Consider the following 25,918-nt stretch of genomic DNA (forward strand, 5'->3'; position numbering starts at 1 on the left):
TAAGAAATGTCATGCCAGCGCTTGTTTCTTTGCTGATTTGTTCCATTAAATTCCACAGACAGATAAAACATTATAGTGAGTGATTCAGATTCCTGACTCAACAAAAGACAACCTGTTGCTGCAACAGTGCACAACCACATGCCATGCTAAATGAGTTTTAATAAGCGGTAATAACATCTGAGGAGGAATCTTTACAAGTCAGGACGTAATGTGGAAAATTGTAATTGTTTTCACTGCCAATACCTGTCTAACTAATGTTTATGTTAGAGGGAAATGCTTTCCTGGTACTGGTGAAAATTATAAATGTCATAACTCAAAACAGTCATGTAAAACTCACATTTCAACAGCTGCGGTTACTATATGAACAAATGAGTACATAAATACAAGGGGTTTTCTAGTTTTGAACTCAAACTTAAAGTAAAAGAGAGATTATTTCTTACCTTCATCAGATGCTGATTTATCCATTTTGTAAACGTCTTCTTCTGCACTCTGTCTCTTTCATCTGATGGGCGAGAAAAAAGAAAATACAACTGGTTATTATTTTTTTTCCACAATTTACAGCAGTTGGGGTTGGGGCTGTTGGGGCTGTTGGGGCAACACAAAACCTCTTTTGAAGACATTTGAAGAACTTTATTGTGTTACGTATCAGCCTTTTGTTTACAAGGTAGCAAGTAAAAAAATATATATACACATATAAAAGTATGTAAAGGATATGAAAACGTAAAAAAAGGAGGAAGTATTCATTGCAGATGTGAGAATAGTTAAACTTCGTGCTTTCAGTGCGTTTAATAATTAGTTTTTGTAGCTTAATCTTTTCCTTCCTGTGGGAAACAAATGAACGCATGAGGATCACAAGTAAATTACACTGACAGGGAATGTGTTAAAATGATCAAAGCTTGACTCAAAAAAAAGAGGAAGTATTCATTGTAGATGTGAGAATAATTCAACTTTGTGCTTTCAATGCATTTAATAATTTCTTTTTCTTTTCTCTTTCTCCCTCCTTTGCTCTCTCCTTCTCCCTGTTCCTTCCTGTCAGGTCCAGCGTCAAAATGTGGTTCAACAAAACCCAAAATAAAGACAGTGGAATATCAAGAGGAACCTCGTATATTTTATGAAGTTCACCTTGGTAAAGCAAATTTTTGTTCAGTGCAACAAGGCAGCCAGACCAAGTTTTAAAAAAGAAGAAAAAAATAATAATAATAATAATAATAAAAATTTTTTGCAGCTTAATCTTCTGCTTCCTATGGGAAACATGAACGCAACAGTGAATGTGTTAAAATGAACAAAGCTTGACTCAAAGCTCATTTATGTATAAATATCTATATCTTACATTGTTTCTGCTAGTTTTAGTTGTTTGTTTCATTAGAACATAAATAGACAGCAACATAGCAGCTTCTCAGCCATTTTGAGCCAAATGCACATCTTAAAAAGCATCCCAATTTTGTCTTTTTCTCTATTTTTTATGTCTACTGTGTTTGCTGTCAAAAAAAAACCTCACATTCATAAGAAGTAAAAGCTTTTTGTTTCGTTGCGACATCAATGTGTAATAGCACTGCACATTCACCATGTTGGATTGAAAGGCTGCCTCTGTGCTCCTGTACCGTTAGTCACAAGTCCCTGAGGTTGAATAAAAAGATGTCATTTCCCAGAGCCTGAAATAGCATCACTTTCAACTGGAGACTCTATAATTATTTTTTTTTTGTTTCTCATCTCCATAGCAACCAGTCTTCCTGAAACCACGGACATAAGTGACAGTGGGATGCAAATGGATGTAATCTAACAGTAGCAGAAATGTACATTCGTTTTTTAGAAGTAGCATAAGTTGTCATACAAATTCTAATAAGTGCACTTTATTACTGAAAGCGACTTCTATGTTTTTACTATCGTCATCTGCAGGACTCAGTCCAGTTACCACAGCATGACTCATTTCACTTAATTCAAGTCCTGCAGCCGGCCAGACCCGGCCCATTTAGAGCACCAAAAAACTCATAATGACAAAACAGAAGAAGAGATATCGACCTAGATTCCTTTTAACCAACTGCTAATCACAGCAACAGCATGGATGGCAATTTTCTGAAGTCTGACCACAAGACTAGCAACACAAATAGCCTCCTCTTTTCAGTAAGAAACTAAAAAGGATGTTTGCACTATAAACTAGGGAAGAGCCAACATAGACGTAACAGAAAATGACAACAACGATGAAAACAAATACTGACCCATGCAGCACATACGGGTTACCAGGTGAGCCCTACGCTCCCTCTGACTCTCTAGCAGGTACTTCATCCTCTTTACAAGTTCTTGAGGGTTGTCTGGAGGATCGCAGCTCAGATAGATGGCTGACATGTGGATAAGGAAGCAGTAACAGCCTCCCTCTGCCTGCCTGCCTGCCTGCCTAGCAGCCTCTAGGGCAGCACCGACTCCCTTTCTCATCAAGCATCAAGAACGAGTCCTGTCAGGTTTTCCATGGCTACTCACTATTTTGAGTTTCCACGCCGTTCTGTGTTTATCTAGCACCAGCATTCAAAGCCGCAGAAAAAAACATGTACCTCTTAAAAAAAAAAGGAAAAAGAAGAAAAGTTCCTTGTTAACATCTCGACCTCAGTTCCAAGTTATTACCATTGCAAAATCTGTCCAGTTTATCTTAAGCAGCTGCAACAACAATAACTGTAAACAATCAGTCTTGAGCAATATCAATACTTAAAACTAAGGGTACAAAAGTATTCAGATCATCATCTTTCTCTTGTGCAGCTGCCAAGACTCACCACAGTGTTTATATCAGCAAAAAACACAGAGAACACATCCAGACAAATCGGCACTTTTCATAATTCTACATGGAAAACTCCAATAAGGACACTCAGATTTCAGTGGTTTTACATGCGCACGTGAGGGAAAATGAAAGCACTTGAAGATTGCTGCATCAAAAAACTGTTTTTTCTTACATGGTGTTCAGATGATCATGTAGGCTGATTCACATATTTCCAAAATAATAGAAACCCTTTAAAGGGGTCATATTTTGCCAAAACCACTTTTATTAGTCTTTGGTATATTTATTTGTGTATTTGGATGCTAACAGTTCATAAAGTTTGAATTTGAACCCTCCAGGTGCTGCAAAGCTATCTCTATATTAATTCTGGCAAAAATCGAGTGGATTTCTACAACCCATTTTAATTCCTGCTTAATTTGTTATGTTTTATAACTACACTGAACAAAAATATAAACGCACCACTTTTGTTTTTGCTCCCATTTTCCATGAGCTGAACTCAAAGATCTAAAACTTTTTCTGTGTACACACAAGGTTTATTTCTCTCAAATATTGTTCACAAATCTGTCTAAATTTGTGTTAGTGAACACTTCTTCTTTGCTGAGATAATCCATCCACCTCACAGGTGTGGCATATCAAGATGCTGATTAGACAGCATGATTTTTGCACAGGTGTGCCTTAGGCTGGCCACAATAAAAGGCCACTCCAAAATCTGCAGTTTTATCACACAGCACAATACCACAGATGTCACAAGTTTTGAGGGAATATGCAATTGGCATGCTGACTTCAGGAATCTCCACCAGAGCTTTTGCCTGTGAATTGAATGTTCATTTCTCTACCATAAGCCATCTCCAAAGCTGTTTCAGAGAATTCATGAAGAAGACTGTGTGAGGAAAATGGTGGTCACACCAAATACTGACTGGTTTTCTGACCCCCCTGGACCACCCAATACAGTAAAACTGCACATTTTAGAGTGGCCTTTTATTGTGGCCAGCCTAAGTCACACCTGTGCAATAATCCTGCTGTCTAATCAGCATCTTGATATGCCACACCTGTGAGGTGGATGGATTATCTCAGCAAAGGACAAAGGAGAAGCGCTCACTAACACAGATTTAGACAAATTTATGAACAATATTTGAGAGAAATTGGCCTTTTGTGTACATAGAAAAAGTTTTAGATCTTTGAGTTCAGCTCATGAAAAATGGGAGCAAAAACAAAAGTGGTGCGTTTATATTTTTGTTCAGTGTAGTTACGTCACAACATTTCCCCATATAATGATAATAATAAGGGATTAGATTTCCATAGCACTTTTCAAGGCACCCAAACACTTTACATCATTGATCCATTATTCATTCGCTCTCACATTCACACTCTGGTGGTAGTAAACTACAATTGTAGTCACAGCTGCCCTGGTTCGGTTATTGGAAGCCCCGCCCTACCTCCTGAGCCATGGCTGCCCCAGGTCAAGACTTCCAACGAACATTTTTCCAAGTACGCCATAACTGTTTGTCAGCAGCAGCGATTATAGTCCATACTGAAAATATGTCCAAACTTTGAGCCGACTCCACAATATATCGTTTGAGCATCGACATTGCAATGTACATGTGTGCAATAGTCGCATCGCAGGTTTTGCAATTTAGGAGGCAAATGAACTCAGCGTGTTCTCATCTAATTTCAACGGTACCTGACACATACTGCGTGCAGCAATCCACCATTCACAATCGTTCTTAATCAGTTTGGAAGGAGTCGCTGGTAACAATATTGAAAAATGAGCAACGAACAAGAGAAAATCACCGTAAATGAAGACTTGGTGCCAAAAAGAAAAGCCATGTCAATTATCTGGAATTATTTTGGCTACAAGACGGATGATATTGAAACACGTTCTGTGTCGATTGTGCCTTAAAGCCGTTGCCACAACAAGAGAAAACACAACTAATTAGTTTGACCATTTACGTCGGCACCACGCAGCTATTATATACTCCTGAGTATTTTTTCATATCGCAACATATATTGCAGAGAAAAAAAATCGCAATGTCAGTTTTTTCCAAGATCGTGCAGTCCTAATTGCTACAACCCATTTTAATTCCGTCTTAATTTGTTATGTTTTATAACTAGTTACGTCACGACATTTGTACATATAAGGTCAAGACTTCCAATAAACATTTCTCCAAGTACGACATAATTGTTTGTCAGCAGCAGCGGTTGTAGTCCATACTGAAAATATGTCCATACTTCGAACTGATTACTTAAAAAATTCAGTTGTTCGTTGTATTAATGAACACATGTGGCTGAACGGGACAGAGCAGCACAGCCAACAACCTGGAGGGGGTGGGGTCATGTGCATTTAAAGGGCCAGCGCTCAAAACGACCTTTCTGGTGTCATGACTCAGAAATAGGGTTGAAGATGGACCTGTGGAGTTGAATTAATGAAGGATTCAGACCCAAGCATAGCATTTACAGTTTATGTAGACCACAGGGAAATGTTTCAAAATGCATAGGAAGATTATTACTGTAATTAATTATATAAGGAGAAGGGGTGGGAGTTTATTGACCTTTTGCACCGACGTCACAGTTATCACGTGACTAGGTGTGCAGCGCCATGATGGACGGCAAAAGCAACACATCAAACAAACGAATGAGTGACAGATTATGTCTACCAGCACTGAAAATAAAGTTTTGGAGTTGTCCTGCGAAGTGACTCACCTTACTGGACGGCAGAAAGAACGCTATTTGGAGAAGCTAGCGATAGCAGGGCTAGCTACCGACCCATACCTTCTCCCTCCTGATGTGTTCACGGATCTAGCAAAATCCTCCAGACTACCAGAGTTTAAAGCACACGATCTGTACCATTCTGTTCTAAATGGAGTGTCCCCATACACAGGTACTGATCTAAAAGCATACAAAAGTCTGGATGATACCAGTTCTAAGTCTCAGGTTAGATTACCGAGTCGCTGTACTGCGCTCACGGCAGAGGAATGTATCTCATAATGCTAAAGGAAAGATACAGCTAACGTTAGCTAGCTAGCTAGCTGTGTATGTTTTTAACATGTTTCCCCCATCAAAACTCAAATAGACTGTAAACAAAAGCAGCTCTAATGAACTAACATTGTGTAATAATATTAGTGGCTGACATAAGTAGTCTACAGTATTAGCTCTGTTGTTGAAGTGTCTGCCTTTCTACTATCTACACACAGTAAAATGTACAGTTCCACCACTAGAACATATGGCACAGCATAAGGATAATAACAGTATTTCATAGAACATAGTGTAGCTGGTAAAAAATAAATAAATAAATAAATAAAAAAAAGGCAGCCACTACAACAGAGCTACTTACAGGTGATTCTTTGAATTCGGTGCCTTTTGTGTCCCGCAGATTTACCTTAAATATTTTCACATACAGTAAACCACAAAATGCATTTTTAAGTCAGAAATGGAAAGGCCCATGTGTCTTTAACTATAACACACAAACATACTGTGAAAATCATGTTTTTGTTTTTTTTTTTTATCGATTGCTGAAAGCGTAGAGGTCAGTCAAGTATGCATGTCCCGAGTGACTAAAGTTATATTTTTATTAGATTTAAAACCAAGAATAAACAGTTTTACGCCAAAGTTTTTTATATTTTTATATTTTTTAATGACTTGATTTTTTTACTTTAACCTACAGAAAAGAAATCTGAGAAAAACACACAATTTACTAATAAAATATCACTATTTAATCGTGTCCCTCAGTTTCGTTCAACCCCGTAACAGAACACCAATTCCCCCCTTTTTAAACATAATGGTTCAGTCCAACTTCCTCAGCACCCAGGAAGTGACATCACTTAAGTCTTCTCCAACTGACACTATAAAGAGAGGTAGGTGTTAACATGCTTTCTTTCCTATATTTCATTGTTTTTAGTGTCAGACTGGCATTGTCAAGCTCACCTGTTTGACCCCGTTACGTGTATGAATGATATTTAATATTGTTTTGGAAAAATCAAATGATAATGTTGGTAAAATATATTACATTCTTGTTTTCCTCATGCCATGTGGTGTCCCATATCCCAGCTAATGGAGATTTGTGGCTACTTTCAGCTAAAATTATCAACCCCGTAACATTCAACCCCGTAACAAAATGGCACCGAATTCAGAAAATCACCCTTATGACAACCACTGGAACATAGTGGCTCATAGTAGCTAACCCAGTCTAGCCACCTAGCTAGCGTTTGGTGGAGCTAATACGCTATGGACACAAACAGAGCCTGTTCTATCTGTAATATCAGGTCCATCAGATCCAGGCTCTGTCTGGAACCCAGCTGAAACCATGGGTGTCTGTGAAGAAGGATGGAACTGTTGTGTGCGACCACTGTACGTGTAAAGCGGGGTTAAAAACAAACAAAAACGAGAACGTTCAGATCAAATTCAATATTAGCCAGTTTGCCATCCAGTGTGCAGTCTGGCACTTCCGCCGTCCGTCATGGCGCTCGTTTGCGGCGTGAACAGAGCGTGACATAACGTGCAAAGGGTCAATAAGTTATGCTTCATTTCACTCCTTTTTGAATAAGTGTATGTCATGTTTTATGTTTCATAGGTTGAATTAGGGCTGTGCAATTAATCGAAATTCAATTACGATTTCGATTATTACATGGAACGATTACAAAAATTATATAATCGAGAAAAACCGATTATTAATTTTAAGTTGTTTTAATTCACGCGCATGCAAGCTACCATGAGCTGCTCTGCCCCGCCCCCCTCTAAGCTACTGCTGCCTGCTAGCCGGCAGGTCCACCCCAAGAGGAAAGTTGTACCAGCGGTCTGGAAAAACGGCAGGAGAATCCCAGCAGAAGTACTTGGTAAACAAAAAAGGCAAGTCCAATTCAATTGTATGGAATCACTTTGGGTTTGATGAAGAAGACGAAGAGCAAAAACACATCACGTGCTAAAAGTGTTTCGTAGTTGTGTCCGCACCGACCGCTAACACAACAAACCTTTGTAACCATCTAAAGTTGAACTGAAACGCATAAAACTGAAACGCATAAAACTGAAACGCGTAAAAACAACTCCGTCTACAACTTCGTCCGCAATGCAATCTTCAGTCTCCGAATCTCTTTACGCTGCAACTCCCGTATTAACCTAACCCGTATAACCCTAACGTGTATTCTATAGATGGCTGATGTACACAGAAGGCCTGAACTGAAACCTCACAGCACACCACTGAGTTTACTGTTTCATACTACATTGAACATACTTGAATGTATAATTTGCACTTTACGTGTTTTTTTTTTTTTTTTTATTGCTCCAGTTCTATAGCAAGTCTATAGCAGTTTAATTGCAGTGCACTATTTGTTTACAAAAGGAAACATACTTGAATTTACAGTACACTGATTTGCATTCAAAGATTTTCTTGTTTCGTACAAAAGTGAACAGACTTTGTTTTAGTGGTTAAAAGCTTTATTTATGTTTAAAGAGTATATTTTACATTGTTTTGCAAGAAAAAAATAAACAACTTTAAGGTTAACAAATAATCGTTTTTAATAATTGTGATTTCAATTATTGCTAAAATAATCGTGATTTTTTTTTTTTCTATAATCGAGCAGCCCTAGATTGAATTGTCCTGTAAATTATTGTTTGTTGTAACTGTATGAGGTAATTGTATGTTGTAACTATGTGTTGTGTTTCATGCTGTCTCTTGGCCAGGACTCCCTTGAAAAAGAGGTTCTTAATCTCAATGGGATCCTTCTCCTGGTTAAATAAAGGTTAAATAATTTTTTTTTTTTTAAAGTGTTTTGTTTATTTATTTTCTACTGTTTAGACATTCATATTTGAAACAAATACACCAATAACTCAATCAATCAATAATTCCATTTAAAAAAAGCAAAATATCACTCCTTTAAGACTCCTGTACTCTGTGTAATCTCTGCAGATCATTACAATTAGTTCACCTAAAAATAACGCCAGTGTAAAAGCCAGGGGAGATTGAAAAGTGGGTTGGTCTGACAATCAATTTGCCCAATTTTCTACACATCCAGACCATGAAGCTGGAAAATTAAATGAGAAGCAGTTCCTCGGTCTCTCGCATCAGAGTCCAAATAGGACAAGTTAATAAAATTAATCAATGACAATGACAAAAAACAAAAAGGGGCCTTTCTTTTGCTGTGAGTGTGACGCAGTGGGACACATTTTCCAACAGTGGTGCTGCGTCATCCTTGCGGTCTTCATCCCTGAGTCGCAACTTGAATCACAGAAAAAGCATGCAGTGCAGCCCACACTTAGACACAATTTTGGTCTGTAACATCCATATCTGAGGCTATTTGTTGCATAATACATAAACCTCCCTGGAGAAACTCATTAATATAGATTAGCTGACCCAATATTTCCAGGAAACCCTGCAGCTCAGATCAGCAGCAGGCTACTCTACTTTACATTCTGCATAAATTACTGACAGCACACACACATTTAGCTAACACACTCCCATTAACATCAGATGACGTGAAAGCCAGTTTTCATAAGATCTGCCCTCCAGGCTCTACGGCTTTAAAAGTAGAAACAAAATTGACACACAACTCAGGGAGGCGGGGTTGTGCATCATGTAAAAAGGTTACATTTCTGTACCTGTTCTATTCAGAGACATGAAGGTGAGTTTGATAGTGTGGTGCCCTCTTGAGGATATGCATGTAACTGTTTTGATGTCAAATCCAAAAGACACTCTTAAAAAAAGACATTGTACATTGTTCTGTGATGAAATATAAAAATAGGTGAAATCAATACGTATCAAATGTTAGTCATGCTCTGACATAAAGATACCAGCTCAGCCTCTGTAACAATAACAAGCTGTCAGACACTGTTATCATACAAATACACAGCACTTAATCAATCCTATTGCACTTATAACAGCTAATAAACTGCTTATAACATTTGGACTTTCATATCATTTGCCCATTTCATCGCAAGTCATAAACATAAATCTGTTGATTACTAAAAAGATATATTCATGCCTCTGACTCATCCAACTAATTATTCAGTTTCAGTATGAGCCAAAAATATGCATGAGAAGATTAACATAAAAAAAAAAAAATCGAGATACTGGTCAGATAGTATCATTTTTAATTCAGTGCAGAATTTAAGGTCTACTTTATATTCTCGCAGACCACAAGAAAACAGACCAGACACTACAGGCAAAGACAGTAGATGCTCCCTAATCACTTATTAAACAGAAACTGACTGATGTGCAGAATCAACAGTAAATAAATAACTAGGGTTTTGAAGTTCAGATGAGGTTACCTACTATGATTTTTGTATTTATGCTTCATAAGAGCATGCCTGATGGTCATGTCCTGAAAAAAACTGACTAATAGCACTGAAAGCATCTGAACTCCTCACCAAATTCAGCACCCGGAGGTTATGCAATGTGATGTCGCCCTTTTGAAAACATCCAATAAAAGTCGTAAATATCTTTTTTTTTATCTTTACTTGCCCTTATTAGAGAGTTAATAAAGATCTAACAGAGGTCTCTGACTTTAATAAGTTGATGTACTTCTCTGCTTCACAACAACATTAAAATTAAAACACTTAATACAAGCCTTGCATGCTGTACTGGAAAAAAATCTAGCCTAAATCTTGCCAAGTGTAGGCCTATTTTTCTCATTTCAAGACAAAACATCTCATCACACTTGAAATAAGACATAATCACCTAAAGAGTAACTTTTCAGTGAGATATAAGAACGTATTTTTAGACAATAGATCTTGAAAATCTTATTTCACGAGATCTTACCAAGATAATTTTCACTTGTTCCAGTTGGCAGATTTTTTTGCTTAATTCAAGCGAAAACATCTTGTATTATTTTTCTTTTTAACTTGTTTTTAGAGGTAAGTAACTGGGATAGGCTCCAGCGAACCCTGTGACCCTAGTGAGGATAAAGCGGGTTCAGAAAATGAATGAATGAATGAAAGAATGAATGAATGAATGTTTTTAGAGGGGCATTTTTTCCAGTGTGGTGCCATTTAAACCTCTTCCTATACAAATCACAGTGTGACTAGAATACAAAAAAGTGAGATTTAGCACAATTTTAACATGCAGAATTTATAAGGAAACTTGTCTGAGTCAGGTGCTCGTCTGAAGTCCACCACCGCCTCCACACAGACAGCCATAGAGCTCCTGAGACACTTATTTGTAGACTTCAGCAAAGCATATGTGCACAGCTATAAATAGCAACAACCCTAAACCATGCAGCCCTGCAACTGCAAACCGCATTATCTGTGCCAGTTAGGGGGACATCCTTCATTTAGAGAACATGACTGAAGACAACACTTTTTGCATGGCGTCTGTTAACATGGCACTGTCATACATGTTGGATTGTCAATACCAAAGGATTTGAGTTTGATTTTTTTAACATATTGCACAGGATTTACTGACTTGAGATTCACATAAGCACTGAATATACAGTGTAAATTACCAGACAGTTGGAAATCCAGCAGAACAGCCTAAAGCAAATAATACAGGTCTGTCTTCATGACAGTTTTGAAACTTTGATTCAACAGGATTTATTTTCCCAGAGAAAACAGCACAGGGGGGACGGTGACACCCTTTAACATCTTGTTACGTCAGAGTGCCTGAAATACCCTAATGTTCTGAGTAGAGCAAAGTCAAAAAGTCCCAGCAATCAAAATCCAGCCCGTGTAATCCTCTTGACCTCGTATGGGAGGGAAATAAAAACACACATAAAGACTAAACTGAAAAGCCCTCCACCTTCCAGCCTGTAGCAAGGACGCGCTAAACATTCTTGCCAAACAGCTCTCATTTCACGTCTTGTGTCACAACCAGCTCTGAAAGCAGAGGCAAGTGTTTCTCAGATTTGTTTTTAGTACTAGTCTATGAGTTGCTTAGAAGTCACTGCATTTATTCCAGTGGTGGTCATGTGTTTTGGGTTTTTTGGGTTTTTTTGCGTTTGTTTTCAGGTTTTTTGGTTGTTTTTTTTTTTATATTTCTTTGTGTTTTGTTTTATTTAGTTTTTTCTCTTAATAGTGGGTGTGAAGGGATTATAGTTAATTATGGTTCATTCATAGAAGCCGTTCTGGCTTAGATTAAAACTGTTGTTCTCAAAATATATTGTATAACACAACTTCCTATTACCTTTTAACTAAAATACCTGGAAACATTATACATGTCATATATTGCTATGTCTGTACAAAAAAACCAATAAAAGATTTTTAAAAAAAAAAGAAGTCACTGCATGTATACATGATTCTAAACACATGTACCTCTGGCCTCACTTTTCCCACAACTTAACATCACTTAACACTTAATACCTTTTAACTAGAATACCTGGAAACATTATACATGTCACATATTGCTATGTCTGTTCAAAAAAACCAATAAAAAGATAAAAAAAAAAAAAAAAAAAAAAAAAAGTCACTGCATTTATACATGATTCTAAACACATGTGCCTCTGACTTCACTTTTCCCACAACTTAACATCACTTAACACTTAATACCTGACCATATGATCCTTGTAGCTTGCAAGCAAAACAGACTTTTACATTATGAAACCGCACACCATTGAAAATTATGGGTCTGTAAGAGTTAATACACTCAGTTACAAAATAGCCCCACTGAAATTATGACTCAGCGTAAAATGGCGACCTCCTTACCCCGCCTTATAATAGTCCTGTTTTAAACATAGTACCTGTAGTATCTGGAAATGTAGTAAACAAAGATACAAGGGAGATAGAGAGGGGGAACTATACTTGAGGATGCATTTTTGACATTCTTTGTAAGTGAGAATACTACAGTCTGTCTTCTCAAAAGGGTAGGGCAGCATCTGAAATATGTGACCAGAACAGTGATTGAAACAGGTTGCCAAGCCTTCAAAGCAGATTTTCCAGTCAGTATTCACTCATTGAGCCAAGGAAATACAAATCCAAGAGAGGCTAAAATAAAAGATTACATTGTTGGAACATGTTATTGTATTGTCTGCTACTTTACTGAAGTCTTTAACTAAATCCTTAAGTACAATCAAGAAGCATTTTCTTAATAATATTAGTAACATTGCTATGATGCTCAACATACTGCCTCCTGCAGAGAACATACCCAATACCCATGATGCAAAGCAGATGGAGGGTGAAGGTAAAGTTGGCAAAGTGCCTACAGACATGAGCTATCACTGCAGAAGCACTCAGCAAACTTGAGAAGAGGAAAGGAAGAAGCATTAATGACAGCTAATGGAGCATACGTACACACTGATATAAACACACACACACACACTAATACAAGGCTCCATTTGTGCAACAGCTGCAACTGACACAATTAAGTGAGAATATTTGTGCATGTGGGGAAATCTGTTTTCCACTCCAGACTCTCACTGAGATTACAGATGATGCACAGAAAGAAAGAAAGAAAGAAAGAAAGAAAGAAAGAAAGAAAGAAAGAAAGAAAGAAAAACACCAATACAAGAAGAGAGAAATGATCCCTGGAACCTTAAGTTTTCTAAAATTATTGCAATTTAGGAGAAACGGTCGTGGAAAAAATCACTAGACCACCCCTTGTTTTCTTCAATTTCTTGTTCATTTTAATGCCTGGTACAACTAAAGGTACATTTGTTTGGACAAATATATTGATAACAACAAAAATAGCTCATATGAGTTTAATTTAAGAGCTGATATCTATTCTTTTTCCATGGTTTTCTTGATAATAACCAAAATCACTTCAGTTCTTACATCAATAGCTATGGCATTGTTCTGCCAAAAACAGTGCTTTTAGGCATTCCATGTTTTCTTTTCTGTCTGTTTGTCACATGACACACACAGGAGTTAGTACTTGATTGCATAACCATTGTTTTGGATGATTTTGATGGTCTAATAATTTTTTCTGTGACTGTAAACGCTGTCATTTTTGTGAAAACGTACTTTATAAAGAATTCAGTCACTTTTTCACATCTGGAAAAGTAATCTAACATGATGCAAATTTTTCCTACATTTAAAATACACACTAGAGTCCCATCCTGTGTGATATTACAATACTGGGTGTGATCTGCTACTGAAATCTTTAACATGCGATCTCCACTTTGACAAACTAAACTAAACATAAGGCAAAAGGGAAAGAACGACTATCAAGAATGCTTTTAATACTACTTTCTTAATGTGCGATAAACAACAGATGGAGCTGCTCTTTTCTTGGCCACCTCTGACACAGTAAATGTAGGAAATGTGTATCCGACTGCTCGTATGGGATTACTTCCCAGCATCTGCTTCGTTTTGGGAGAGAAGGGTGGGTGGGTGGTGCTGCTGGAGTGGGAGAGGAATGAGTCAGGGGTGGGACAGCGACACGCAGGATGATCTCATCTTTAGAGGAGCTAAGCAGAGCTATGGAATGAGGCTCAGTCATGCTGGTCTTCCTATCACCATGACAGCATACAAATACAACATTTGGAAATATGTTTGCGCAGGCGTCACACTCTGACACTGATACAATGCAACTGCACTGAGCTGTGTAAAAGCTATATTTCATCTGATGTAATATCTGAATGATATACCTAAGATTAGGCCTAATAAACAACTTTAGAGTAAATATTCTACAGTGATTACTCTTAAACAGTATAATTTTATTAAAGATGGCATTGTTACTAAATTGAAGCCTCTGAAGGAGCAGTTAAATGTTTTAAGGGAGTGATATTCAGCTTTTATTTTTAATGGAATTATGCATTTTAAAACATTTCCCTGTGGTCTACATAAACTGTAAATGCTATGCTTGGGTCTGAATTCTCCATTAATTAAACTCCACAGGCCTATCGTCGACTCTATTTCGGAGTAATGACACCATAAAGGTCGTTTTGAGCGCTGGCCCTTTAAATACAAATCAGCCACTTCATGCCCCACCCCCTCCAGTTTGTTGGCTGTGCTACTCTGTCCCATTCAGCCACTTGTGTTCATTAATACAAACAACAACTGAACATTTTAGGTAAAGCACTCAAAATTTGGACATATTTTCAGTTTTTACTACAACTGCCACCGCTGACAAACAATTACGGCGTACTCTGAGAAATATTCGGCAGAAGTCTTGACCTTATATGTGCAAATGTCGTGATGTAACTAGTTATAAAACATAACAAATTAAGCAGGAATTAAAACAGGTTGTAGAAATCCACTCAATTTTTGCCAAAATGAATATAAAGATAGCTTTGCAGAAACTGGAGGGTTCAAATTCAAACTTTTTGAACTATTAGGGTCCAAATACACAAATAAATGTACCAAAGATTAATAAAAGTAGCAAATTTAGCAAAATATGACCCCTTTAATACTATTCTGGTTTGCCTAGATACTGTATTGATTAGATCAATAAGGGGCATGGCCACAAGAATAGCATTTGTATTACTATAAATATATGTCACAGAATTATTATTATTATATAATTTATTGCTCATTTAATATTTTTTTTCCTTATTAACCTCAAAATGCTCTGACAACATAGGGAAAATTGTAAAATAACGCCAGAAGCATCTTTATTCCTCAAAGTGGTTCCTGTTACATGAGACATTATAGAAAAGCAGGTTGTGGCTTCAGTGCTTGATGCTTTTTGGCATCAATGGACAAAAAATCCATAATTCCCCCTCAGCCTATTGTAATTCAAGCGGTTCAAAAAGAATTCTGCACCTTGTCTCTGCTCTGTTTACAGGCTGTCAAAAATCTAGACTGTGACACAAGGTTCTGGTTCATCCCAAGTGTTATGGTTGGAGGATGAATGAATCACTCTTCACATAACTTAAATGTTCTCTCTGTATGATTCTTATCATAGGCAGCATGACACTTGGTTTCAGTTTCTCTACCCGCATGAAACCACTTTAGGGACAAATAGGAGACAGCAGCAGAAGGATTTAGATCACAGGTGTCTAACATGCGGCCCGGGGGCCAAAACCGGCCCGCCAAAGGGTCCAATTTGGCCCCTGGGATGAATCTGTGAAATGCAGAAATTACACTGACAATATTAACAATCAAGGATGTTAGAATCATTTAAGGTCAATTCAATCTCAAGTGGGTCAGAACCAGTAAAATACTATCATTATAACCTATAAATAATGAAAACTACAAATGTTTCTCTTTGTTGTAGTGTAAAAAAAAAAGGAAAATTACACAAAAATGTTTACATTTACAGACTAGTCTTTTGTAACAAATGTGAATAACCTGAAATTTCTTAAGAGAAGTATGTGGAATTTTAACAATATTCTGCCTGTTACTAAACGTTTTGTGTATTTGTAGATCCACTGTGATCTGTAAGTTGTGATGCGCATGTATAAATGATAAACTGAGGCGTAATATTGTTAAAATTGCACTGATTTTTCTTAAGAATTTTCAAGTTCATATTTGTTCATGTTATGTTCAAGTACAGTTCGTAGATGGAAACATTTTCATTACGGAATTTGACTTTTTTCACTCAAAAATGGAGAAAAAACTTTGGATTTGACATTATTTATCAGGTCTTATCCTATTATTTATATTATTTAACTGGTCCGGCCCACTTTATATCATATTAGGTTGTATGTGGCCCTTGAACTAAAATGAGTTTGACACCCCTGGTTTAGATTCTGGTATTTTGCCCCTGATTTCCACTTCTTGCAGTGTTAAATGAAACTTCTAAATGTATTAATAATCTAATCTATGAATGTTAGTTGTTAGAAAATGGTTTATCCATGAATAAGATAGTCAAAATATCTGTCATTTCTTTGTTTCATTCTCATTACTTCATTAATTTCTGGGAGGAGACAATAACTTACAGTCACAAAGCAATAATCTTCCACCTGAGTTGGTCGAGACCACCTTTAACGTGTGTCTCCTTCGTGTTCCACTCTCAGAGAAAAGACAATAAAGGAGTGTCACCAACATTAACTTGACACATGAATAAGTCTGTGGAACTTGAATCCTGCTCAAATAAAAACAAAGTGTCTTTTGTACGGTAGCAGACAGTCTCCATAGAGAGAGCAGGCAGTGTGTGTGGGCCAGTGGGCCATTTGAATGTGATGAGTGGGCTGTCGACATAGAGCAAAGGGGATGGGCCCGGCACAGCCCAGGAGGATGGACAAAGGCAGTGACTGTGCAAAAAAGACAATGCTCTCTCACTCATATATGTTTGGTAATAAGAGGTAATATGTGTGAAAAAAGGAAAAAAAAAAAAGAGGGGGAGGCAAATTTAGTCATCTTAAGGTCATCTTTAACATAGATAAATAGGTCGCACTACCTACAAGAGATGCAATCACAATACTGAAACAGTGATTCACAGATAAAAATATCAGAGAGACAGGAAGAGACCACACCCTACAACAGACAGAAAATACAGAGCCAGCATCCCACAAACTAGTAATGCACCGATACTGCCTGGCAACTGAGTGAATTTCTTTAAAGAAATAAAAGCTTCAGGGTGTGTTTTAATATATCACAAACAAACAGTAGCAAAAAAAAAGATGCACTTGGATGTTTACAGCAATTTCTAACAGCATGCATTTCAGTTTTTTGTTTAATCCTCCTGGCATCAAAGTCTTTTCCTTGCTAGTTTACTCAACATATTTTTTATGTATTTATCTCTTTGTGGATTTGAATATTTTTTCTTGCTTTAGTTTTCCTTAGAAAGAGTGGACTAAAATATGGGCTAATGTTTGTCTACATACCAAAAGAACACTTTCAGATTTCTTTCATTAAAGAAATAAAATCTTTAAGAGTCAAAAGCTTCTAGGTGTGTTTTAATAAATCACAGAAAAACATTTGCAAAAAAAAAAAAAAAAAAGATGCACTTGGATGTTTACAGCCATTTCTAACGGCATGTATTTTAGTTTTTTGTTTAATCCTGCTGGTATCAAAGTGTCTTCCTTGCTTGTTTACTCAACCTTTTTTTTATTATTTATTCATCTCTTTGTGGATTTGAATATTTTTTCTTCTTGTAGTTTTCCTTAAAAAGAATACACAAAAACATAATGTTTCTCAACATGCTGTAAGAACAGTTTCAGATTATCTTTCCTTAAAGAAATAAAATCTTTAACAGCCAAAAGCTTCTAGGTGTGTTTTAATTAATCACAGAAAAATAGCAACTTACACAGTTGGATGTTTACAGCTATTTCTTACAGTAGATATTCATTTCAGCTTTTTGTTTAGTCCTGCTGGTATCAAAGTATTTTCCATGCTAGTTAACTCAACCTTTTTTTTTATTATTATTTATTCATCTCTATGTGGATTTGAATATTTTTTCTTCCCGTAGTTTTCCTTAAAAAGAGCACGCTAGAACATAATGTTTCTCTACACACTGTAAGAAGAGTTTCAGATTATCTTTCATTAAAAAAAAAAATCTTTAAGAGTCAAAAGCTTTTAGGTGTGTTTTAATGAATGACAGAAAAATCACAACTTACACACTTGGATGTTTACAGCTATTTCTTACAGCAGATATTCATTTCAGTTTTTTGTTTAATCCCGCTGGTATCAAAGTATTTTCCATGCTAGTTTACTCAATTTTTTGTTTTTTACTTATTTATCTCTATGTTGATTTGAGTATTTTTTCTTTCTTACAAAAGCGTGCTCTCTCCCAACCATTAGAACAGTTTCAGATTTTCTTTGTATTCACGGTGGCTCAGAGTCAAAGGGTTAAGGCCGTTCATGAATGACCTCTGTTACATGTCATTCATTCTCCCTCTCTCTGTCATTGTTTCCTGTCTCATCTCTACTGCTGTTGCAACATAAAGACACACAAAAAAACACCCCACATTAAATATTAAATGCTCTGTCTGCTAACATCACTGTCAGTCACATCAACTCTTGTGAAATCATTTACACCATCTGGCATCTAAAAAAAAAAAAAAAAAAAAAAAAATGAACTGCTAGTGTACTGACTGAACCGCCACTTGTCTAATCCATTTAATCTTTCTTAATGTCAGAGGATGATCAACTAGTGGGAGCCCCGTCATGTCGACCAAGCAGGCTGTACCAGAACAGCGTGATCCTATACAACCACTGCCCAGGAACATTAACTGTTGTGTGTGTTTGTGTGCGTCAAGGAAACCACGTCTTAGACTCATTTTTCAAGTTTACACTGTTTTGTACGGCTCGCATTGAATTTCAGTTCAACCCAAAGCATGTTATTAGCACTAATACCTAATTAGCGTGGCATTCTTACAGCTGGACTAAGAACAAACAACATGAATGCACCGACAGTACAGCACTAAATGGAAATAGTTATGCTTAGTCACAAGAAAATCTAAACCCGAACTCAGCTGATGTTCTCAAACACAGCTAATACAGTATTTGCTTTATAATGATATTTTTAATAGTCAGAGTTCAACATTAGTTTGACTGGACTTCAATGTATCATGTTTATCCTTTTTTTTTTTTCTGAAACCGAGATCCTCATGGTGTTTCTAATTCCAGTATAACCCATAATAACGGTCTAATAATTGAATTTCTCCAGTTATATAAACCTATATTTTGACTTATTGCAACAAAGGAAATGTTTGTGTCTTGAGCTGACCCACTGGCTGTTCTATTTACTGGTATGTTTGGTTGTGTTTGTTTGGTAACCGTTGATGACTTGGCAGTAAAAATGTGTCCCTTTGATTCACTTTGCATCACATGGAGAGATGCTCGGGGCTCTGGATCGTCATCAACAGCAATTAAAGGAAAAATAAAAATAGAGACAGGATTTTTGCCTGCGTTTAGCCAGCATCCTATAGAAAAATATCTAAATTAAGAAAGTTTTAATGTAAATGATCAACTTTTTTTATATTTCTGAATAGAAATGTACACTCATTCACATTCACAAAAAATATACGGTATTTTCTATCTGTTGAAACTCAGATTTCTGTGCATTAATAATACAGTCGAAGAAAAAACTTATTAGACCACCCTTGTTTTCTTCAGTTTCTTGTTCATTTTAATGCCTGGTACAATTAAAGGTACATTTGTTTGGATAAATATATTGATAACAACAAAAATTACTCATAATAGTTTAATTTCAGAGCTGATATCTCGCCATTTTCCATGTTTTCTTGATAATAACCAAAATCACTTAAGTTCTTACATCAATAGCTATGGCATTGTACTGACAAAAACAGTGCTTTTAGGCATTCCATGTTTTCTTTTCTGTCTGTTTTAGTCATATGATACACACAGGAGTTAGTACTTGATTGCAAAACCATTGTTTTTGATGACTTTCGATGGTCTAATAATTTTTTCTGTAACCGTAAGTTGATCTCTTTGGGTTTTGAAGGTAATATCTTCAATCATCAATTTTTCAAAATCATTCCGTCTTAACTCCCCAACAGTTTTACTAACTTTTGCAATAAATCTAAGGTTAGTTCCTCGTCTTCAATCCACATCAACCTCAAACAAAAATTATCCACAGAACTGTCAAAAAAACTGAATACCTGATATCTATAGATTTATACCATCCCATTGCAAAGCCCTTTTCCCTTTCTTTCCTTCCTCACAGATCCTGATGTAAACAAAGCAAACGGAAATAGGGTTTTAGGTGAGTTCACTAGAAGTAATGATTAGCCCAGTGCATACCAGGACCACTCCATAGCCACACATTTCAGTGCATATTAACACAGAAATGCTAAAAACACACTAAGTAAAATAAAATGCTTAGTTTCAGGCTGCAAATAAATATAAGCTGCATTTCTGTGAGGCCACGGTAACTTAATAACCTTTGAAATTGCTGAAAATATCAAGAAAATCATCAAGGAAAAGGACAATCGTCTTACCCTTTCTTGTTGGATTCATCACTAAAACTGGTGGAGGAGTAAAATAACCAAAAAGAATTTATCGAGAACACCAAATGCTTATTACTGATAACACAAAGTAAGAAAAATAACTTCTTCAGCTTGAAGACAACAGATTCCTAATGATGCTGCATCATATGATCACATTAGAGTCCAGTCAGGGCGTTTAAGCCTTTTACCACAGCTGACTGGCCCTGCTGGCTACAACACTGAACAGCTGAGAGGAACATGCTCACAACGAGCCTCTATGAAAACACTGCTTGTTGCATATTATTTACCGCAGTGTTATTTTGCTCTGGTTGATTTTGTGGGGAAGGAACACAAGGGCCTAAACCGCTGCTGTCAGTCTCAATTTCGCTCGGGGGGGATCTCTACAGGCCTGCCCAATGAGTACATGTGTATGATTCTGTCAGAGAGGCTGAACTGTCAGAGACACTGAATAACACAGACCACTTGTGTGATAGATTTGTTCTAATTAGTGACACGGACCCAAAAGGAGCATCTATATGTGAACCGACAGGAGCTACTGATGTGAGCTAATGTCTCATCCTGCTATGTCATGCCCATGTCTGCCTTGAGAACCATACACACAGGTTAACTTTAATATAAAGCAGCAAAAATCACTGTAACACCACAAATAATCAAAATAAATATAGCATATGAAGGAATTCTACGCATATTTCAACCTGTATTTTTTAATATATCCCTTTCGTGCATAGTGGTCACTCCAGTTGACAGCTATTCTACAGCTGTTCTCTTGTATATTCATGGATTTTGTTGTTCTTTTCGTTGTTTGTTTTTTTACACATATCTTTATGACAGTTTTAAGACACTACATATCTTTTATGACATGAATTGGTAACATTATGTAGATCTCTCCTGAGCATAAACCCCCAGAACCACAAGCCCTCCCCATAGTTTTCACACAATTTATCAGTAAATACATGTTTCTGTGCATCAAAAATTAAACAAGTGGTGTCCAGCTGAGTGGACATTTTTGCAACTTCATGAAAAATAGGTTCACAAGATTTTTTTTTTTTTTTTTTTTCTTTCAGAAGAAAATTTTCAATCACATTGTTGTTGTTTTTTTCATGCCTAAAGAGGAATAAAAACACTCAGGAAAAGAAATTTGATTAAGGTTCTCATAATTCGTGCATGAAAGGGATATAACTAAGTAAGATTACAAAATAATAAATTATCTAATATGGTATCAAATCTTAGAATGAAGCTTAGTTTTGGGATCATAAATTCAGTCCAAATGTGATGTCATGCAGGAAATATTCCTACTTTTCCACTGCAGGGATAAAGACACCAGGACCAGCCAGTCCCCACACAGCAGGGGCAGGCTGACATTTATTGACCTGTCAAACAGCAACCAGGCCATTTCTTCATCGTCTAAGCCCTAAATAACATCCAGTCAGCATTGGTCCTACCTTTGTACTTTTCCAAAACATCCTCGTAGGCTTGGAGAAATTCCTGTTCGTCCGAAAGTGCATAAGCCTGGGGTGCGTACAGAGCCATAACCCGGGCGACACAAACTGGACATTCACCAGCAGCGGACAGGGACACAGCGTGTGTGTGTCTGCGTGTACATGTGTGTGTGAGTGTGTGTGTTTGCAGTGCATGTGTATGTGTGTGTGCCTGAGGCTGGAGAGTGATCGGCGCTGTTGTTACACTGAAGGAAACGCCCTAGGTCCCGCCCCCTGTCTGCGATCTGACCAATAGGACACACTTCCTGTCCGGGTTCAATAGATTGATAGGATGGACTGCCAGACAGGCTGCGCTGCAAAAAATGCCTGTCTCAAAAAGTTTACCGATCCGACACTGCCCGTTTCATGAATCGAACATTCTAAACACAACCGTACTTCTTTGACACGCATAAAAGGATGTCTAATTATTAAATAAAAAATCCACACATCCATATCGGAGTGTCAAAAACGACTGAATGAACTGCTCATTTTTTACAGTGTGTGATACAGGCTTTTCCTTGTCATGCGTTTAAGTGCCGGTGTGGTTCTAGTAGGTGATCATGTTTAGTCCACCTACTGCAGATTAAAAACTACTTTGGCAAGAATTACAGGACTGTTTTATCTTTACTGTCGACATCCCATCAGCTGTCACAGCTGTCAGACGTGATCCCATAAGCCCCAAAAGCTTTCCATTGAAAACTTCACCCCCACAACATTCCCCACATCGATTAAAGGCGACTTATACCAAAGCAATTCTGACATTTTGCAACACCCGGAAGTATCAAAGTATGATTATAAAATGCTCAACAGCTGTAAAACATGTTCTCTTCAAGCAGTCACCCTCCAAAGTGAAACAGAAATGTTGACCTGAATAATTTCTTAAAAACTTGTTGTAAATATGCATCTATACTCCCCTAAATAACATTTTAATGTCAAATGAAATGACAGTAACTAAAAAGTTGTATTTTTGCACTTTTTGTTGATGAAAAGTAAAAAATAAAAATGTATATAAAAGGTTATTTTAAAAACCAGTTAATACTGTCATCTATCACATAACCCCATTTTTGTAAATAGGCAACATCAGTATACTCTTATAGATAATCTCATCAAATATTTTTATGTAAGTTGATATGATTTTTTTTTTTATATATATATATGATTTTACCTCCACTGACTGGACAAAACAGGTTATTTTAAGACCAGTTGATAGTGCCAATAATCAAATAAGCCCCCTTTTTTTGTAAATATACATAAATATATGTTTATATCCCATTAAAAGTAAATAAAAATGTCAGTCTAACCAAAAAGGTTTTTTTTTCATGTCCTGACAGGATGAAAAGTAAAAAAGTGTGCCTCCAAGCAGATCATGAATAATACCATCTATCAAACCACCCCCCTTTTTTTATATAAACATGTATCGATTTATGCTTATATCCCATTTCAACAATTTTTATTTTATTTATTTTATTTTTTTTACAGTAAATGAAAATAATAATCTGAATAAAAGTTCGGTTTTTGCATGTCCTGCCTGGATATGAAGTAAAAGAGTGTGGCTCCAAATAGGTTCTTAATAATGCCATATATTTTAAAAAATAAATAAATAAAATAACCCTATGGTCCATTTGAAACCATCACATGGGCAAGAATTGACATCCTCTCCACCAAGTCCCAAAATACAAGTGGGGAACCCCCAAATTCCCCCCTCAGTAATTATCTGTCGCTATCTTTGTGTCTACAGTCTCCATTTATTCTACTTCCATACATCCCAGCTTTGTTTACAGTAGGCCTATGTAAAGCAAAAACAAAACAAGGAAAAGTGTTTCTCACCTGCGATCCTGAGCACGGCTCTCTCTGCTGGATCCAGTATGGATCCTCCCTGGATTTTCCTCTTGGATCGCTCATGTCTGGGGAGGTTCCAGGGTAAAGTGTCTCCGGGAGCCGGTGATGCCGACCCAGATTTAACACTGTAATCATCATCGTCTGAAAAATCCGCCGAGGAAGACATGGAGCAGTGCAGGGAAGGGTTCCCCGAGCTGGAGCTCTGTGAGACAAAAGAAAATGGGGATAAAAAAAAAAAAAAAAAAAAAAGAACAATGCTTGTCTTGGTCTTGCTTTCTCACAGACACACCACAAACACACATCTGTTATTTCTTACCATCGCGGGTCAAAGTGCATAAGCTTAATGTAAACGCATGTTAGGTGTGAGGACGCACCGTGACGCGCACCAGCAGCGCGCAATGATCCATAACAATAAAAGAATGAGCTAAATCAAGGCGATGCGAAATCAATAGTATCTGGCTCCCCCGCCAGGTCAACAATAAGACTTACCACTGTGTACATGGAGACCTGTCAGGTAGGAGAAAACAATCCTATTTGCGCGTTATTAGCCTCCACCTTTTAGTCACACATTCCGTGCGTCAGTTTTAAAGGGTGCCACGCCCTTAGAGGGATGCAAAAGCCAACAGTCTGTCCTTTATCGGAGCATTAAGGATGTGAGGTGATGTCAGATCTCCAGAGGGTGAAGGGATGGTGTGCTGTGTGCAGTCGAGGCTGAGCTGGACCGTGATGGGAGAGCAGGCTGCATGTGTGTGTCCGCGTCATAGCCGGCAGCCAACAACAGCAGCTCTGCTCTGCACGGTGGTGTTAGAGCGCCATCCCTGCACAAAGACGCGCACTAAAGGCTACAAAACACCCCAAAACGCACATAGCTCCATGGCTCCCAGCATTCGAGAACAGGCGTACAAGGATATGTGCATACACTGAATTTCCATATCTGAGCGTGAAAATACATATTTACATGTATGTGTGAATTGGAATTTCATGTAACATACTGTATCCACTTGAGACCCAGCAATGCATTTTTGTTCTCTGATGGGGACAAGACACAGGTTTACTATGGGGGAAAAATTATACTCACTGGAAATGACATTGCATAAAAATAAAACATTAATAAAAATGCATCTGAAAAAGCTGTTGCATTATGTTATTTCCAATCAAGGTAATTATTTAACCCTTTCATGCATAGTGGTCACTACAGTGGACAGCTATTCTGCAACTGTTCTCTTATCGTATTTTCAAGGATTTTATTATTTTAGTTCTATATCAGCCAACACGGTGGACACTTAAGCATCATCCCATACACTGACATTCATACCATTACTGTAACTTAGCTGTTAATAAACCTGATCTGCAGTAACATGTTTGAGTGTAAATCAGGTACTTGTTATTGTTGTTAGACTGTCATTAACATTAAGTTGTTTTTTGTTTTGTTTTGTTTTGTTTTTTGGGGGGGGGGGTTGTGCATGTAATCCCCATAAAGTGAGTAATAACTAGTATTAGTTTGTTAAAATGTGGCAAAACATCAGATTAAGAATATTTTAAAAATAATTTCATAGTTTTCACAGTGTATCAGTAAATAGATATTTCTTTGCTTCTAAAATTAAATACATGGTGTCCAGCATAGTAGACATTTTTGTAACTCCATGAAAAGTAGGTTCATAAAAAACAATTTCAATCGCATTTTTTTTTTTTTTTCATGCCTAAAGAGGAATAAAAACACTCAGGAAGAAAAATCTCAGTTAAGTTTCTCATAATTCATGCATGACAGGGTTAATGAAAAATTTCAAAAATTGTACTTTCCAGGGGCTCAGGATACAAAATGTATTGTTAACACGTAAAGACCCAGAGATGTGTTTGTGACAACATTACCATTATTAGAATATTCTTTTCTGCATTTTTCAGTGAAAATTAAGTATTTTTATATGTTTCATTTACCAATTATGTAGATGTTCATAAAAGCTCAGGATAAATTCAAAGGTTATTTTATCAAAACAGAGAAAACCAAAGAAAATGTGATTTTTTTCAGCCAAATATATCATTAACTGAACATAAACACATTTGTCTACAACCGCTGTCATTTATCAAACTCCATGTGTTTTACTGTTTGAATCAATGTTGCAGAA

At 36.9% G+C, this 25,918-nt stretch overlaps 1 protein-coding gene across 1 annotated transcript in view; it reads right to left on the reverse strand.

Annotated features, from left to right (window-relative positions):
- The window catches only part of dst (dystonin), a 172,158-nt gene that overhangs the window by 140,985 nt on the left and 5,255 nt on the right, over positions 1–25,918 (reverse strand). The window contains 2 exon segments of the mRNA XM_030155752.1: positions 441–502; positions 23,784–23,997. Coding sequence (XP_030011612.1) covers positions 441–502; positions 23,784–23,997 — 276 coding nt within the window.

Source organism: Sphaeramia orbicularis, chromosome 15 (genome assembly GCF_902148855.1).
Source record: "Sphaeramia orbicularis chromosome 15, fSphaOr1.1, whole genome shotgun sequence".
NCBI classification, from domain to species: domain Eukaryota; kingdom Metazoa; phylum Chordata; class Actinopteri; order Kurtiformes; family Apogonidae; genus Sphaeramia; species Sphaeramia orbicularis.